Source organism: Xyrauchen texanus, chromosome 31, assembly GCF_025860055.1.
Source record: "Xyrauchen texanus isolate HMW12.3.18 chromosome 31, RBS_HiC_50CHRs, whole genome shotgun sequence".
NCBI lineage: Eukaryota > Metazoa > Chordata > Actinopteri > Cypriniformes > Catostomidae > Xyrauchen > Xyrauchen texanus.
Window position 1 is genome coordinate 10,229,171 of NC_068306.1, and position 19,379 is coordinate 10,248,549.

The following is a 19,379-nucleotide window of genomic DNA, read 5'->3' on the forward strand; positions in this document are numbered from 1 at the left end:
TACCGAATCCCTGTAGTAGGGCTCACCACCAGGATGTCCATTTATTCAGACAAGGTATGCATCAAGCATGATTTTAAAAAGAGAGATTAGACAAGATTTGCATTTGCTAAAAATAATACCAGTGCTTCTATAACAGAAGAAAACTGGTGTTTTAGGCTTAAGTTTTGTGTAAATGAAATGCCGCATCAGAACCGCTACACTTAGTCAGCTGCACATAACAATCCACACATAGACAGATATGTAGTTAAATATGTATATGCAAGGATGACAAGACAAATCACATTTGGTATGCCAATAGACCAATCGCAATAGGGTATAACATCTTTGCTGTGAATGCTGAATATTATTTTAATTCTAGGCAATAGAAGATTTGTACATTTTGAATTTCTTAAAAAGTACAAAGTTTACAAAAAGCTAAAAAAAAAAAAAAAAAAAAACACCTAATGCTGAAATTATTACAAAACAAGTCTTGAATGGCAGTTTCAATTAAGCAGTTCAGGTGAAAATAATTGCAGAAATGTATTACCTAGGGTTAGGGGTTTTACCAGAATCTTTGAACTACAAATAATGACAAATGTACATACTTTCTCTCTCTACTCCTCTTCTAGAGCATCCATCTCTCTTTCCTTCGTACGGTGCCACCCTATTCCCACCAGGCACATGTGTGGTTTGATATGATGCGAGAGTTCCGTTGGAATCACATCATTTTAATCGTCAGTGACGACCATGAAGGCAGAGCTGCGCAGAAAAGACTTGAAACCTTGCTGGAGGAGAAAGAGACCAAGGTAAGATACCAGGATTCCCAGTGCAAGGATTCCCAGTAAATGCTTGTGTGCAGGTGTGTGTGTAACAACCGCAAAAGTCTTCTATGTATGTAAATGTGTTACTTTTTTGTCATGTGATCACATCTCTCATGCCATGTTGTAAATGTTGACTAACAATCTTAAAAAAGGCGTCAGCCATGTCTAATGTGGTCCAATTTGACTTAATGTGTGTTATTTGCTCATTTCATGTTGCTTTTAACCATATTCAAAGACTCCTGTGTAAATCCACAACAGGAGCAAAATGAAGACTTTAACATGGGGCATTGCAAAGCATCAGTGACGCTTTAAAAATGATGTGTGTTTATACACTGTACTTTGTTATTTCTGCACCCTAGAGCCATATATATGGTTTTTGGGCAATTTACAAGTCAGTTGTTAGTGTCCCGTGAGGTTATAAGGTGGTGATTTCTTCATAACTACATTGGTGCATGGTGGGAATTTTGATCTTGCAGATGTTGTGCTCAGTTCCCTGAGGGATGAACGCTAAATCACCATCCCAAATCACGCCCTGCTCGGTACAGAGGTAATTACTGTTGCCCTCTTTGCTACAAGAGATTATTAACAGTGAAACTATTTAGGTATAGTGTGAATTGAGTTCGATTCCCACAGAGACTTTTATGGTGAGAGAAGACTGTTGAAAGACCACATAGCTGCTTTATTATCTTTTATTATTGTTATTTTCTCATTATTATTATTTTTATCATCACAAGTTGCCATCATGAAATTTCTTTAATTACACATGTATATATATATATATATATATATATATACATTTTCTTTTATTATTGTTAATTTAAAACCATATTGAATTTAATTTTTATTTGAATATCCTTTTTCTTTATTCATTCATTTTTATGTGCCTAAATGATTTTCAACTGGACTTTTACATGTATTTATTACTATTTTTCTTTATTATGCCAATGTACTGTAAAGCCTTTTGAAATACAGTAGTAGGTGAAATGTGCTATTTAAATAAATCTGCCTTGCCTTGGGATTTATAACACATTACAGCTGTGAAATAAGTCATTTTTCACACATCTGTGCTATTTATCATGCATGAAATGATGCTGCTTTCTGGTTAAATGTGAAATTATGTTATATTTAAAAGTTTCTGAAATTAGGGCGTGCTTAGTAACTCCAGTCAGGCTTCCTAAGCAACCAATTGGCATGGTTGCTAGGGAGGGTAGAGTCATGTTGTGTTAAACTCCCTGTGGTTACTATAATGTGGTTCTCACTCTCGGTGGGGCAAGTGCTTAATGTGCGTAAATGCCATGGAGAATAGCATGAGCCTCCACACGCACTAGGTCTCCATGGTAACGCGCTAAACAAACCGTGTGATAGCCGCGTGGATTGACTCTCTCAGACGCGGAGGCAACTGAGATTCGTCCTCCGCCATACGGATGGAGGCGGGTCACTACACCACCACGAGGACCTAGAGTGCATTGGGAATTGGGCACACCAAATTGGGGAGAAAACAGGAGAATATAGTTTTTTCTTGCAGCCATTATTCATGTGTGCTGCAGCCGAGAACAGACGTAAATACTGGTTTCAATACAAATGTATATAGAACTCAAACTTAAAGCAGCCCCACCCGCCTGTCCACATATTTGTCCATTTACTTAAGATGTTTTACTACTGATGTTTAAAATTTGCTTCTTTGTCTTAAATGATTTAGTTATTTGAGGTGATATTTCATTTTAGATTTCAGAACAGTAGGCTCTGTTCTTTTATATAACATTTTATGTTCATCGTACAATATTTTTCCATCTTATGTTTCATCTTGATTTCTGAAAATGTAGTTCTTGTTAGTAATTACTCAAAAAGTACATGTTGCTCCAGCTATCAAATAAGTTTTTGGTCATTTGGGTACTATTCCATACATGTTGTTTTTCTAATCCCTTTAGTAAGTCATGATGTTTGCATAATATAAATCCATAAATGGCTAGTTATTTGTAGAAGACTTAATAATACTCAATACAGTGCTGATAAAGAAATCCATAGAAGATTTCCAGATGCTAATGTATTTGCTAATACATTTCAGATTCATTTTTAATTTTTTTCACTGTGCACCGAGGATCATTTTCATATTGCTTCTATTATCAGTTTACAAGAGTGTCAGTTTTAATGAGCTTTTTTAAGTGAAAACAGTGGAGTTCATGGATTTAGCATTAAATTGGTTTAAAGAGGTGCTCAGTGTAACGTATGACCTTGTCTTGTTTTACTGTTTCCCCTTTGTTTTCCATTTGTGTCACCTTTGTTACTCCATAGTCTTCACTTTTGACCCGTCTATAACTCCACAGTCTTGTTAGCCCTCGTGTTCATTGTTCATTGTTTTCACCTGTCCTCGTTAGTTTCCCATTGGTTTCTGTTCATCACCTTATGTTATTTTGAGTTCTGTTTGTTCATTGGTCCTTTCTTGTATTTACACCCTGCCTATTTGTTCAGTCACTGTCGATCGTTGTTTGTTAGTGAATGTTTGTATGTCGGTAAGCCTGCTCTGTGTTCCCTTCCCAGTTTATGTTTCTGTCCCCATTGTGGGTTTTCCTTTGTGTTTGTTTATTAAAAAAGTGACTGCGTTTGGATCCTCAACCTTGTCTCCTTTGTCTGCCCTCGTCTGCCCTCGTCCTAATCCGTGACACTCAGGAAAGGCCAGTGTGTATTCACCTTTTTAATTACCTGTTGGTGCTATAATGAGAAAATGTCATGACATGCATATAGGTCATGCATAATTTCAGCAGCTTGTAATCAAAATAGCGATGAGAACATTTCCAGTCTAGTGCAGTATTAGGCTAGTGTGGTGTGTCTGTGCAGGAGGAGTTTATTATATAATTGCAAAATGGCACAGTTCGAGCCCGTTCGGTTCCCCTATCCGAGGCCACTGCCCTCAAAAAAATTACAGCAGGTGAAGAGACCTCAAGATGGTGGGACAAAAACGTTCCATCCTCCTCTTAGTGTGATTCTTCAGTCTGCTATCATACAGCACTCAGCAACATTTTCATTATCATTGAGTGTTTTGTTAAAGGGGTTAAAGCAGTATCATCTTTATAAAATTTGAAGGAGTGTTACATCCATAATTTAGTTGGTATTTCATTTACACACTACTGCTGATAGCTGATCTGGATCGATGGAAAAGCACCACTTAGTTCCTGAATATAGTAAAAGTGACCACGTTGACTGTAATGTGACAAGGGTTGTTGTGTTTTGTTGGCTTTGTTTAGATCTTATGGCAAATGGTATGTGATGTCTTTTGCAAGCCCCAGTGTTAGGGATTCAAATTTGGAGCAGAAAGGTTGAAATTTATTGGTTGCATTACTGCCCACCATTTTCAACTGTTTATAATACTCTTCTGTGTCTGCATATTTTCTCTGTGCACATTACTCATCAGAATAAAAAAAGGAACTATGAAAACCAAGACCAACTGTCCTATGACAACAAGAGAGGACCTAAGGTATATTTGCATGGTCAATGCACGCCACCCTCCAAAATCTTTTAAATGTAGCTACTAGAACCAGCCCAACCAGTCACCGGCCCATCCAGAAATGCCCTTCTCTTGGTAGCACGTGTTTCTTGTTGCGTTGAGACGTTATTTTTCCCTTTTCTAGTTTTTTATGATTTAAATGAAGAATGGATTTCTTTTGAACGATTATTATTTCCGTTTCAAAAAAGATATATATAAATAGATATATATATATACACATATAAAAAGCTCCACAGTACCATTTTTTTCCCTTTTTACTACAGGATGATGCATGATTCAAATAAAAAGAAAACCGTTTGAAAACCCATTCCTTGGAGATCTGATAGTTTGGGACACAACACTCAGATTCTACTTCCTATTGCAGCATTCCCAAGTTTTTCTCGACTCGTTTTCTTTGGGGAAATGATGTCCTCTCTCACCTGTCACTCCCCTTTCCACCTGGTTTTAGTTTACGGTTGCATCGGTCTCACTTCCCGAAACCTCTAACATGCACGTCCTTCTCTGGAGCCTTGATAACCCTCAGTTTGCATGCAACAATGCTGAAGTATTTTTTCAAGCTTTTTTATGTTTTTTAATTTGAAGCAGTTTCTCTGGAACTTTATCATTTTACCCCTTTCAGCCCCAGAAAATACACAACAAAAACAAACAAACAAACAAACAAACAAACCAAAAGTTGTAAATGTGGCAGCATGGTTTAGCTATGGAAGTAAATAGCCTCTACTGATTGTGTATCCCAATATCAGGCCGAGAAAGTGCTTCAGTTCAACCAAGAGACTAACTTAACTGCCCTGCTCCTGGAGGCCAAAGAGCTGGAAGCACGAGTGATCATTCTTTCCGCCAGGTAGGAGGTTATTTTCTACACAAATATCTTACCAAAGCGCCAAGAACATCAGTTTAAAAGTGATCCAAATTGGGATATGCAAGGGATCTGAAAATTCTGTCATCATTTATTCACATTCACACTCACATTGCTGCTCCAAAGCCCTTTAACTTTCTTTCCTCAGTCGAACACAAAAGGAGATGTCTGACAGAATCTCCATTTCAATTTCCATACAATGAAAGTGAATGGAGACTGAGTCTATAACATTCTTGCTTTGTGTTCCACATAAGAAATTCGTATGGGCTTGGAAAACCATGAGGGTGAGTAAATGATGACAGAATTTGTATTTTGTGTGAACTCTCCCTTTTATCCACTTGCGGCTGTGTTTTGGAACATGGTAGGTTCCTAGCTAATCTAAGCCAAAATCCTTTTTAAGACAAGTCAGTAAGCACAGCAGCTAACTTTGGAACACTTCCAGTCAGCTAGTTTCTGTGTTGAAACTACAGCTCTCATCTACTTGAATGGGGAAAGACTGAAATCTCCAAAACGACTGGTCAATATTACGATAAAAAAAGTTAAAAGTAAATCTGACAACAGTAGTATTATAAATTGGGATTCTTTACCTCCAATAACACAGATAATCGCCATTTACTCGGCTGGTCTAGCTAATGCGTCAACTCCTAATGGTGTTGACTTACAGGCGATGTCTGTATTTAAAAGGTGATTGGCACTTTCACCTGTAAGGCGGGACTTCCATTTCTACAGCCGCCATATTGGGTGTTCCAATTATTCCCATTCATTTTAATACTTTTAAACATTTTAAAGTGCTCTGTCTTGGGGTGAACAATCTCTGTCTTCATAATCTCTGGTCATTAGATGGTCCATAGGTGGTTGACCAGTTACCATGTTCCAAAAACCAGCTTTACCACCTTAAGCTGGTATGAGCAGTTGGTCGCTGGTTTTGATCTACACTACCTGCTTGACCAAAAAAGACCAGCTAGAAACCAGCAACTATTTTCCAAAACACTGCTACCAGCTTAAGCTGGAATTTCCAGCAGGAAAGATAGTTAGAGGAGTCTTCACTGCAGCTCACTTTGTACTGCAAACGAGAAATAAATCAGAATGCGTCATCAACATATTTAATATTCTTTTCAGGCCCGATTCATAGTCCTGGAAAGTCAAAACAAGCCAAATGGAGTTTACAAAACAATTTCATGCTTGAACAATCTTCTGTAAGTGGTTGTAAACCTGTCTGTCTGCCTTTAGCGAGGAAGAGGCAGCCGCCGTGTACAAAACAGCACGCTTCCTTAACATGACAGGCTCGGGTTATGTGTGGCTGGTGGGAGAGCGTGAGATGTCCGGTAAAGCTTTGAGCGAGGCCCCAGACGGTACGTATGCCCAGCTCAGACAAACTGAGGCAGAGACACAGGAAAGAAAAGAACTTTGTCTCAGTATTATTGTAAACGAAATAGAGAGGATGTTGATGAATGTACATGGATTGAGCAGTGGATGTTGATGTACTGTATGTTAATTTAATCGGTTTAAACATTTAAGCACTTTATGTGTTTAAAGGTTCTAAACGAGTTACTTGATATTACACTATAATGGTGGTTTGTTCTCTGGTTTACTGGCAGATTTAACTAAACGTTGACCTTTTAGAGGTAATTTTAATAAATTATCATGAACATGTTATTTTATAAAAAATATGTGTGGGTCTGTGCAAGTTAATTTATATAGTTTGGTTTTATCATATCATGTTTATTATATTAATAGTTTGGCTTTCATGAATTTGAAAACCCTTGATGTGTTTCTGGTATCGGTAAGCTATAAATGGCCTTTTATGTCTTGGACACTACACAATCACACCTTTTCTTCTTCTTCTTTTTTATACAGTTTTACACTTTTGTCATTGTTGCTCCCAAAAACACTGCTCACTTTTTACCTGGTCTGTGTTTATGTTTAAACACTCATAGAGTCTTAAAAGTACACCTTTAGAGGTATCCAAGAAAGATGGATCTTTCAAACCCTGCTCCAACCAAAAAACTCAGCTGAAGTTGGATTTATGTATGAAGTATACCTTAATTCTGATATATTTCATCAATCAGTGTGTGTTAGTGTCTCACCAGTTGGACACGACTTACCACAGTTTGTGGCATAGGTGGCACTAGTGTGCTCAGCTTAGTAAATCCAACTTGAAGGGTCCCAGCTCATGTTTGGGGCAAAATGTCACATGCAACATGCCTTTGATGGCATATAAACAATTGTTTAACATGCTAATTCTGATTGGCTATCTCAAACTGGGGAACTGTGATGTGATTTTCTAAAATGTGTGGTGGAACAAAGATTTGAGAGTCATTTGCCCATACAGGCTCAAAGGGGCCACCCTATGGGCTTTTTTGCATTGGAAAGGGTCCCTAAATATAAAAACTAAGCCAGACAGCTCACAGCATGATTTTAACTTCAATGCATAGGGCTGATTGGCCTCCAGCTCATCAATGGCAAGAATGAGTCTGCACACATCAGCGACGCTGTTGCCGTTGTAGCCCAGTCTATCCAGGAACTCTTTGAGAAAGAGAACATCACAGAACCGCCAAGAGGCTGCGTAGGCAATACCAACATCTGGAAGACTGGGCCACTCTTTAAAAGGTCAGAAATACTAAGGTCATGCATCCTGACCCATTTAATTTGATGGATTTTGCTTGAGGAGACATCTGCCTCATTCTTTGATGGGTTCTGACAGCCATAGACAAACGTTCACAGTGATCTAATGTTCTGTCACAACACATGATTGTTCGTCTATGCAATTTTTCATGCATCATATCCATTTGCAAAAGTTACTCACAGTCAACCTATGGCTGTGTTCCACAGGGTATTGATGTCATCGAAGTACCCAGAGGGCCTAACAGGACGTGTTGAGTTCAATGATGATGGAGATAGAAAATATGCACATTACAGCATTCTGAACTACCAAAAGAGCAGACTGATACAAGTTGGCATCTACAATGGAACACAGGTTTGTGCCCTCTTTGTCAGTTGATCTGTTCCAAAACTTAGTGAGCTACCTTTGTAGGAAGCATTTTAAGGCATCACAGGTGCACTCCAGATGCAAAATATGTTCCAAAAAGCAGGCAGCATAATTATGTGTCAAAATAGTTTTCACATATCCCAGCTAAGCTGGGGTCAGAGTGCAGGGTCAGCCATGATTCAGCACCTCTGGAGCAGATAGGTTTAAGCGCCTTGCTCAAGAGCCTAACAGTGGCATCTTGGTGGTGCTGGGGCTTGAACCCCCAACCTTCTGGTCAGTAACCCTGAGCCTCAACCACTGAGCCACCACTGCCTCAGTGGATATAGATACTATATCTATATAAGCAATATCACACAATATGAGTGCGATATGGCCCTACATCAGCACTGCTGCCAACAGATAAAGCACGATCCCCTTTAGATTTTAAACGAGACTTGGGGACACTCAAAAGCAGGCTCTGTGAAGATCTTAGTGGTCTAGCGGTTTGATATTGATGTAAAAGTTCCGAAACTTAATCAGGTGCAAGCCCATGCAGACCCTTATACAGTATATATGGTGTGTCTATTTGCACCCTGGTGTAAATAGCATCTGCCACACAGGGGAGCTATTTGCACTCCAATAGTCTGGTGGAACCACAGAAATATATGACCAACTACACAATAGCTGTCGCTTTAGTGGCGTGGGGTGTAAAGATGGCGTATGAATGTATACTGTTGTCCTAGCGACCGCAGTTCAAATCTGCATTTTGTCCCACTCTTTTTCCCATCCAATTTCTTATTTCCACTCTTAATATTTCCTTTAATACTACTTAAAATAATAGATAAAATTTAACATAAATGTTGATTTCATTGCAGTGATTTGGACACAATGAATGTTGAGGAGTGCAGAGAAGGGTTTGAATCCAGAGGCGGGGTCTGTCGATCGCACTCGTTCCCACTGCTCTGCATCACTTGGGTTTAGATTGCATCACTGTATTACTAATATTGTAGTATCCATGCTTTTTGGCTGAAACCATAGTTTTAATGCAATTAACCATGGTTTTAGTACAGTAGTATGGTAGTTATATGGTAACAATGGTTAATTGGTTACTTTGAATTTACCAAAAAATATCATGGTAAAACCATGGTTAATGTAGTAAAACCAAGGTTATTTGTTTCTAAGGTAAGGTTAAGATTAGGTTTAGGGGTAGAGGTAAATGTAGTGTGTCTGTGGGACTCTAAATAAACACAATAATCACACTGCTGTGATGCCCATATTCTGTATGTTTGTTTTTAAATATGGATGCAATTGTATATGACACTGTTTGCCCCAGGGTGCAATTAGTATCATCTCGGTTATGTACCTAACCTCGGTTCCCTGAGATGAAGGGAATGAGACATTGCATGCTAAAGCATATGGGGAGTGTCCTTCCACACAACAAAGAGCTGATCAGCTGGAGGGTGCATTCAACGTATGCGTGTAGCGCCTGCACTGGGCACAACAAATGTAAGGATTGTTCCTTATCCAAATTAAATTGAGGAGGGAAGAAAGCTTGAAGCTGAACCACCTATGCTCTGAAGGAGCCTGCGAGTGCTTTTAGGACCAAAAGTTATGTCCCAAGTCAGGACTGTAGCCAGCCGAGGTGGATTTAATCATCTTGCTCCTCTAAGCAACTTTGTTATTAAATCATTCTTGCCTATAGTGGTGCTGGCTTCAGGTGCGTGATACACAGATATAGTCATTACATAAACTTTGAGCTTTAACGGAGTGAATGCTTCATTTAATCGCTCTTGAAGAAATATGAGAATTTCATGTATGGGGCAGTTTACTGTGTCTTTGCCATGTGAAAGATACCATTCAGTGAACACATTCCATTTTATTGCGTAGTGGCATCTTGTGGACGGCGCACTGGCCTGTAAAATGGTTTTCATGACTGAATGCATCAGTTCTGGTGCATTTAGCATGCTCCATTCAGGGGGCCACACATGCAGGTTCCAAAGCTTGGGCTGGGGATGCCAGATTGTGCCTTAGTGCAAGCGCTGTATTCTTTTTAAAAATCTTTGTGTGTTCATACATGATATAATCAACCGGGAGCGAGCCGGTTGTGATGAATTACTGCTCCGTTTTGGTATAAATTGTCTTATAGCCTGTGATTGTTGCTGAGTCATGATGTAGCACTCAGCAATTCTATTCACAGAGCCTCCAAAAAGGCTGGCTGTAGACACCGGATTATCAAATGTTAAATGGTAATGTAATGGTAAATACACACCAGATTGCTCATTGACTTGCCAATGGCCTGTGCAGTGATTTTTGTGGCTCACAGCACTAAGTCTGTAGCAGTGCGGAGCTCTTTGAACATCTCTGGTTCGTAGCCTTGCTCGTCCATTTGTTTGAGGAGCTTCGCTTGGAATACTTGGAGAACCATCTTCACATGGCGTGCTGAACCAGTTTGACCCACCACTGATTATGCTCTTCCAGCCAGTGGGGACGTTAGTCGACACAGCTTAGAAAGATGAACTGGCCGTGAGTTCCCCGCCCTGCTAATCGCTGGGCAGAGATGTGCTGCTACCACCTCTTTCAGGGGGGAGGGTAGTTGGGCATAACCGTTTTCTTACCCGTGATCGACATTGGAGAGGATGAATTGACAGTTCTCTTACGAGAGGTTCTCTCGTATTGCGTAAGCTAGCTTACGCTACGGGAAAGATTCATCTTTTCTGAGATATTGAAGCCAAAAAATTATCCTTAATTTTTGTATCCATTGTCAACGCAGTGCGGCAGCTGCAGACCTTGAGCGGGCTAGCTAGCGAGCTCATAGGTTGCTCTGCGGCAACTGCTGCAGCCTATAGACGAGCTTGGGCGAACTCGCATCCAATGAGAGGCGTCCGCGCGCTCACTGCATCAAAGCCCGCCAAAATGGGCGTGACTTGAGTGCATATAAGCGTAGTTCGTAGGCTGGAACCCCGATTTTCATCTCTTCAGCGAAGCTCTTCGCATCGCTGACCTGGAAGCCGCGTTGCCGTTCGAGGGGCATCAAGCAAGCGTGGACAGCGCTAGAAGAAGCCGGCCGTCTCAGCCACCTTCAGCCATCCTGCGAGCTATGCCATCCGACGACGTATCCTTTTATTCAGCAAGCTAGTTCTCACGAACTATTCACAAAAGAGTACGAGTGTCTTTTTCAAGATGCCTCGCTCCACTTGCGCCTCATGTCGCGCCCTTCTCAGCACAGGAGACCGCCACATCATCTGCGCTCTCTGCCTGGGACTGGGGCACGCAGAGCTCGCCCTCACTGATTTCTGTGAGGAGCTACCGATGTCGACCCTGCGGGCTCGACTCGAAGCGCTCCAAGCAGAAACCGCAGCGCCGCCTTACCTTCAGCCGCGCAGGAAGAAGCGCCGCTCACAAAGGCTGCCGGAAACTGTGGTTGAAGCGACTGCCTCGCCGGAGCCTCTCCCTCGAGCATCGCTTTCACCCTCCCCGCCCCCCCGGGACACGCAGTTGCCGCCGAGCGGCCGCACTGCTGCCATCTCGGATGACGAGGCGGAGGATAAGGGCCACTGTTCCATCATGGCTTCGGACAGCGAGGAGTGGTCAGGCTCCCAAGCCGCCTCCTCGGCCCAGAAATCCAGCAGGACCCGCGCCGGAGTCGAAGGGGAGTTAACACGCCTCCTCACACAGGCCGTCGACCGCCTCAGGCTCGAGTGGTCACCGCCCCCTGAGCAGGCACCCAACAGACTCGACGGCTGCTTTCTTCAAAGCCATCGCCGCTCTACACCCGTGGCCCGGGCCTCTCCCTTCCTGCCGGAATTACACACGGAGCTTGCAATGTCGTGGAACGCTCCTTTTTCAGCCAGGTCCCGTTCCCACGTCTCCACCTCTCTCACGTCGGTGGACGGCGCCACTGAGAGAGGCTACTCCTCCATCCCCCCGGTCGAGGACTCGGTAGCAGCACACCTTTGTCCGCCCTCCGCGAGATGGCGTTCCAAGCCTGTGCTCCCGTCTAAGGCCTGCAGAGCGACTTCCGCCTATGTTGGCCACGCCTATTCCGCCGCCGGCCAAGCCGCATCTGCTCTGCACTCAATGGCCGTTTTACAGATCCTACAAGCAGACCTTCTTCGGGAGTGGGATGAGAAAGGCAGGCACCCAGAGGCTGTTACTGATCTACGAAGCGCGACAGACCTCGCCCTTCGCGCTACCAAAGCTGCAGCCCAAGCTCTAGGGAAGTGCATGGCCTCGCTGATTGTGACCGAGAGACACTTGTGGCTAACACTAGCCGACATGGGAGAAGCAGAGCGCTCCACGTTCCTCAACGCACCGCTCTCTCCGACCGGTCTCTTCGGCTCCGTGGTGAGTGGCATTGTTGACCGCTTCTCAGAAGTCCAGAAAGCCACCCAAGCCATGAACCTCTTCCTGCCGCGTCGCGCTAGCCCCTCTGCAGGCCGCTCACGTGATCAGCCTCCTGCACGAGCCTCTTCACAGCGCCCAGTTCAACAAACTCAGACTTCTCAGCGTCGACAGGGCGGCCGCCCTCGATCGGCTCAGACAGCCGCCGCAGACCGCCGCCCCAGCGGGCCTCGATCTAAGGTAACGCTGAAACCCGAGCAGCCGAAGTCTTCCTAACTGTGTTGAACAAACGACGGCTCAGTCCCGCCGGGCCGGACCACCGTCAAAGCTTCGCCCCCTGTCAGTCCCCTTCTCTCAGGCTACTGCAGTGGTGAATTTAGCAGCCAACAAGCCGGTGACACTGCCCGCTTGCTCAGCACTCAAACGCCGTTTTCACGGCGGCCCAAAAAATCTTGTAAAGAGCAAACATGTCATATGTGTAGAAAATGTGCCCACAACCCAGTGTTCACCCCTACACACAAGCATAACACATCCCGTGCTCCCTATCAGAGCACGCTCTCATAAAGCGGTTACTGAACCGCTCGAGCGCTTAGAGTCAATAAATGCGCCCACGAATACGTGCGCGCGCCCATTCTCTGCCCACTCTGTTACACGGCCAGCAAACATTCCTCTGTGTGTAAGTCCCGTGCCCATGACTATGCTTGCGCATCACGTAACAGATGTGACTCTTTCCCCATTCATTCCAATCGGGAAGTCACTCACAGAACAGCCTGTTCATGCTGTCTGCGAGCAATCATGCATAAACACACTAAACGCGCTCACACATTTTGTTCAGCACTCTGTGTGCGGCAATCAGAGCGAATTGGCCATTCACCCTCTAGCGTTACGCTTCAAAGCGTGGGAAGCTATTCCAGGGATATCCAAGTGGGTGTTAAGCACAATACAACAGGGCTATTTGCTACAGTTCGATCACCGCCCTCCTTGCTTCAGAGCGCGGCTCGAAACCACTGTGAACACGGAAGCAGCGTGCATGCTTCGTTCAGAAATAGCAAGCCTTCTGTGCAAAAGGGCCATAGAGAAAGTGCCACCCTCTCTGAGCGAGTCGGGGCTTTACAGCCGTTATTTTCTTGTTCCCAAGAAAGACGGCGGCCTCAGACCCATTTTAGATCTCAGGGTTTTGAACAAGGTGCTTGCAAAAAGACCGTTCAAAATGCTTACAATCAGGAAACTCCTCGCGCATGTGCGCCAGGGGGACTGGTTTATTTCTCTCGATCTGAAAGATGCCTACTTTCAGATTCAGATAAATCCCCGTCACAGGCCATTCTTGAGATTAGCCTTCGACGGCCAGGTTTATCAATACACCGTCCTTCCGTTCGGCCTCTCCTTAGCACCCCATACTTTCACGAAGTCCATGGATGCGCCGCTCGCCCCCCTGCGGAGACAGGGTTTGCGAATTTTGAACTATTTGGACGACTGGCTGATTATGGCACAGTCACATATGAAGCTTCTGTCTCACAGAGCAGTTCTCCTCAGCCATCTGAACAGTTTGGGTCTTGCAGTCAATTGGACCAAGAGCTCACTACAGCCCAGTCAGACAATTTCCTTCCTTGGAATAGAACTAGACTCCGTGGCAATGACGGCTCGCTTATCTACACAGCGCGCGCCGTGTTCAGCTGACTAGCCGCATCTTTTCAGATGAACAGCCTCACGCCTCTGAAGAAATTCCAGAGAGTGCTAGGTTACATGGCCTCAGCCGCAGCAGTACTTCAGCTGGGTTTACTGCACATGCGCCGCTTCAGCATTGGCTAAACACCGCGCGTCTCGCCGGGCTTGGGCCACAGGCCGCCAGCCCATCAAGGTGACTCAGACCTGTATTTCAGCTCTGCAGCCCTGGACAGTGGCCGAATGGTATCAGCGGGGAGTGACAATGGGAGCTGTATCTCACCGAAAAGTCATCTCGACAGACGCGTCCAACACGGGTTGGGGCGCAGTCTGCGAGGGCTTTCCGGTTTTCGGCCTATGGTCAGTTCAGGAAAAGCTCCTTCACATAAATTGTCTGGAAATGATAGCGGTCGAGTACGCGCTCGTGCGCTTTCTCCCGGTCATTCAGGGTCACCACGTCCTGGTCCATTCGGACAACAGATCTGTGGTATCCTACCTAAACCGTCAGGGTGGTGTCAGATCCAGGAACCTATTTCATCTGACGAAACGCATACTGAGTTGGTCCCAGTGCCACCTGCGCTCGCTGAGGGCGACGCACGTGCCAGGCCACCTGAACGACGGCCCGGACAGACTGTCCAGAGACAATATTCCCCAGGGAATGGTCCCTGCACGCTCAAACAGTCCAGACGTTATGGCACCTATTCGGCAGAGCAGAGATAGACCTCTTTGCGTCCAAAGAGAACTCTCACTGCCCAATATTTTTCTCGGAAAGCGAGGACGCGCTGGCCCAGGACTGGCCCAGACGCCCGCTTTACGCCTTCCCTCCCGTCTCGCTATTGCCACAGGTAATGCAGAGGATCAGGGAAACGCGTCACTCGGTGCTCCTCATAGCCCCACGTTGGGAGAATCAGACATGGTTCCCGGAGCTTACGCAGCTGTCACTGACAGCGCCGTGGCCCATCCCAGTGAGAGCAGATCTCCTCTTTCAAGCTTGCGGCACGATCTGGCATCCCCACCCAGAGCGCTGGGCGCTGCATGCGTGGGTGATCAACGAATACCCGTCGCTCTGCCAGAAGGAGTAATAAACACCATCATACACGCTAGAGCCCCTTCCACGAGAAGACATCAGTCAAACGTGTGGGAGATCTTCACGCGCTGTCTGTCAGCGCTGCGTGTCTTGAGTTTGGACCAAGTGACTCCAAGGTCATTTTAAAGCCTAGACACGGCTATGTTCCCAAGGTGATCGGTACTCCTTTCAGAGCACAGGTAATTTCCCTATCGGCGCTGCCAGCACCCGATAGCGAACGCGACGCCAATCTCCTTTGCCCGGTCAGAGCACTGAGATTGTATACTGCACGCTCCGCCGCTTTCAGACGCTCTGAGCAGCTTTTCGTTTCGCTCGAGGGCGCACCAAAGCTCTGCCGCTCGAAACAGACACTATCTAGATGGATAGTGGACGCTATTGCTGCTGCATACACGTAAAAAGACCTGCCATGCCCGTTGGGCATTAGGGCTCACTCCACTAGAGGCATGGCATCCTCGTGGGCATGGTCCAGCGGGATTTCCATTCACGAGATATGTGTGGCAGCGGGATGGACTTCCCCCTCCACCTTTGTCAGATTTTACAATATGGAAGTGCCCGCTCTGCAGGCAAAACTACTAGCGGTTTAATACGCTACAGCTCCCCTGGTGAGCTGCACTGATGGGACACATTCCACACAAGACCGGCACCGCCGCTCTGTCGTTCCCTTCCCACTATGTGCTTATGTATTATACAATCAATGACCCGCATTCTTGCCGGCCAAATATTATTTCCCCACTCATAAGGGCTCCCCCGGGTCCCCCTTAATTCCCTGGGGCTCATACAGTGGATGCTTGGCGCGCACGGCGTTGACAATGGGTTCCCGTAGCATAAGCTAGCTTACGCAATACGAGAGAACCTCTCGTAAGAGAACGTATCGGTTACCTAACGTAACCTCGGTTCTCTCTAGATGAGGGAACAAGTATTGCGTAGCCGGCCGTGCTCCCGCCACGAGCGACTTTTCGCTTCAGTCAATGAAAACCAGGGTTCCAGCCTACGAACTACGCTTATATGCACTCAAGTCACGCCCATTTTGGCGGGCTTTGATGCAGTGAGCGCGCGGACGCCTCTCATTGGATGCGAGTTCGCCCAAGCTCGTCTATAGGCTGCAGCAGTTGCCGCAGAGCAACCTATGAGCTCGCTAGCTAGCCCGCTCAAGGTCTGCAGCTGCCGCACTGCGTTGACAATGGATACAAAAATTAAGGATAATTTTTTGGCTTTAATATCTCAGAAAAGATTAAGCTTTCCCGTAGCGTAAGCTAGCTTACGCAATACTCGTTCCCTCATCTAGAGAGAACCGAGGTTACATTAGGTAACCAATACGTTTGTTATGATCTTTAGGGAAAAATGGGGCAGATCTACGAGACGCAGTCTCTTGACAGTCTCCGGACTGCAGGAACCATTCATCGAGGCGAGATTGTGTAGGTTCCCCTAAAGGAGGCATCTCGATATCGCGCCCTGGAAAGGACGCAAAGCATCTCCTTGTCCACACTCCTCGCCCTCGCTGGTAGCATCATCCACTGACCACTCGCCTGATGCAGCGAGAGACATGACATCGCCATCCTCCCCAGTGTCAGAACCGCCAAACGAGACAGGGCTGTGCACTCCTCTGGAGGGACAGAACTTGTCACGCACATAGTGTATCGCCAGCACGAAGTCAACCTCAAATTCCACCACACAAAAATAAATTTCATAGAAACTGATACAGCGGTTTCCAGGACAGGGTTTATATTATGTCAGGAGAAGGCCTTAATCTAGAATAGTTAATCATGTCTTAAAAAATTGCTTTCTGAAACACAGATTAAGTGCTGATTACTAACACCTGGACTACGGAGTCCTGAACTAAAGTAAACAAGATTAATTTAAAACCACTTGTGCTAGTCTGAATTAGCTGGACCAAGGTTGCCTATAAAACATAGAATGGACCCAGAAAAGCCTACAATTTTATGGAACTGGAGAAACAAATCCAAGGAAAACAATGACAGCAGAAAAGTGACCATGATCAAAAAAACTATACTGAGCATGGGAAAACTATTTTAAAGCAAATAGTTTCAAGACACCCCATCATTGAAGATAAACTGCACACATCAGCTATAGAATCAAAGAGAAGGAATGCATGGAAATCTATTTGTAAGGAATTCAATGCAATTGAACACATTTACAAAAACAATGCAACAACTTAAGGTAAGAATTGTCATCTTTATTACCTTAATATTTTGTGAAATCACTGTGTTGACATTACAGTAGTTATTCAAGACAGGTGTTGTGGAAGAATTTAAAAATGTACCTAAAAAACTGCTGCTGAAGCCCGAAGAGAGGGGTTAAAGACTGGTAGAGGAAATAAAGATACTGAATAAAGATACTGACCAGTTGGATGAGTTACTGAAAGGAATAATGGAGAGCTAGCAACCTTTTGGGAACATCCCGGATGATGACCATCTAGACAGTTCAGATGATGGATCACACAGTATATGAGTACATTTCATTTGCATTTCACATTTCATCAAACTTTCATTTGCTTCTGTGTCATCTGTGTGAAACATCCCATTTAATCTGCATTTATTTGACCATATATATGAACCGTTCTTGTTTCTATGACTTTCTCCTTTGGAAAGAATTGAAGAGTTGTAAGGCGGTTTACCCTCCACATTCTCAGAAGCAAGGGTGGCAGTGTGTGCCAGTACTGGTCACCAGAACAAAAGATTCACTATTCATGAAAGGCTGGATATTGAATTTGATGAACATAAGTTAAAGTATCTAGAGGAGGAGCATGAAATGAAAATGAAGATACTGCAAGTAGAGCTGGAAATGAAGATCGAGAGAGAGAGACAGGAACATCAAGACAGGAACCTGTGAAATAATTATTGTTTTATTAACTCGTGTTGGATGTTATGGCTGTTTCTGTAACATGCCAGACAAAATATACACATTTAATTAAAAATATATTTTATTTGCTCATTACATGTGAATTTCTCTGATCCGAGCAGAAGTATGAAAAGGTAAATGTCAAAAAATATCAACTTAAAGTGGCACGATGCAAAAGCATCTCTGTATGCAAGTCCTTCGCTGTGGTCTGTTGTAAATGGTGGTACATCTGGATTGTCATCCTCTTCTGTTGGAGAATCTGGGCATCCATGCTGTTTCAGATTGTTGTGAAGAACAGTGCAGCATTTTCTTGGTTTGAACCGAAGTGTTTTCCGAAGGCGCTGAAATCTATCCTTCCAAACATGCACTCTGCTAGACCCCTAGTGCACGTATGAGCCCATTTGTAGCGCCATTGCTCAGCTGTTTTTGGGAGCAAGTATGGTGTATGAGCATACCCACTGTCACCAAGCAATATTTACAACGTGCAACAATGTTTGCAAACTAACTGGGCAGTGCATACACCTTGGACATCTATGGAAAACCAATTCTTGCAGTTCCTGTATTCCTCTGCATCTGAAGTAAAGGGACGTTTTATGGGAATAATGGTTCAGTTTATGCAGCTCATGACTCCTGGGAAGTTCCCATATTCATGGAATTTTACCTTGTAGTTAGCCTGGGTTGTAGCATCAGGGTAGTTTATGTCCTCTTAATTCACAAATGGCCACACTGTGAATGACTTAACATACTATTGGTTCACTGACACCACATAAATCCCAAGTTTCTCTGTGAAGGGTGCCACATAAAGGTATGAGCACCTGGAGACAAACTGGTACAGCCTGTCCTCTTTGGGTCACAAATGAAAGCCTGGGTTATATAAGTGAAATAATCTCCAAAGCATTTGCTTTTTTATGCATTCGAAAATTATCTCAAACTAATTTCATCAAAATGTTGCAATGGGTAATTTCTGTCGGCAAGAACTTGTGTAGCTGATGGTGCTCATTGATCTTCATTGACATATTCCAAGTAATCCATGTGTCTTTGACAAACAACATTAATCTGAAGTTAAACCTGCCTCCTGAGAAGTTTAATTTAAGCCTCAATTTAGTCCTGGACTAGCTCTAATCTTCCTTCAGGAAATAAGTTTAGTAAATTCAGGAATAGGCTTAATCTAGGACTATTTCAAACCATAACTGATCAGATTTCTGTTAATCTGGTTTAAAAGGCTGTTTTAGTCTAGGAATTGGCTTAATCCCTGTGAAACTGCCTCAAGGCCTGGACTAAGGTATAATCGTTTTAATCAAAGC

At 44.2% G+C, this 19,379-nt stretch overlaps 2 protein-coding genes across 9 annotated transcripts in view; one reads left to right on the plus strand and one right to left on the minus strand.

The window, feature by feature from the left end:
- Positions 1-19,379, minus strand: part of LOC127624804 (calpastatin-like) — a 711,053-nt gene that overhangs the window by 592,274 nt on the left and 99,400 nt on the right. The window lies entirely within an intron of this gene.
- The window catches only part of LOC127624802 (glutamate receptor ionotropic, NMDA 1-like), a 45,332-nt gene that overhangs the window by 7,536 nt on the left and 18,417 nt on the right, over positions 1-19,379 (plus strand). For 5 of the 8 annotated variants that reach the window (XM_052099715.1, XM_052099719.1, XM_052099720.1 and 2 more), the window contains exons 2-8: positions 1-54; positions 609-785; positions 4,210-4,272; positions 5,046-5,143; positions 6,389-6,510; positions 7,594-7,768; positions 7,991-8,135. The exon at positions 1-54 is cut by the window's left edge and continues 81 nt beyond it. In XM_052099715.1, coding sequence (XP_051955675.1) covers positions 1-54; positions 609-785; positions 4,210-4,272; positions 5,046-5,143; positions 6,389-6,510; positions 7,594-7,768; positions 7,991-8,135 — 834 coding nt within the window. The remainder of the gene's footprint in view (positions 55-608; positions 786-4,209; positions 4,273-5,045; positions 5,144-6,388; positions 6,511-7,593; positions 7,769-7,990; positions 8,136-19,379) is intronic. The other 3 variants (XM_052099717.1, XM_052099718.1, XM_052099722.1) reach the window with 1 other exon arrangement.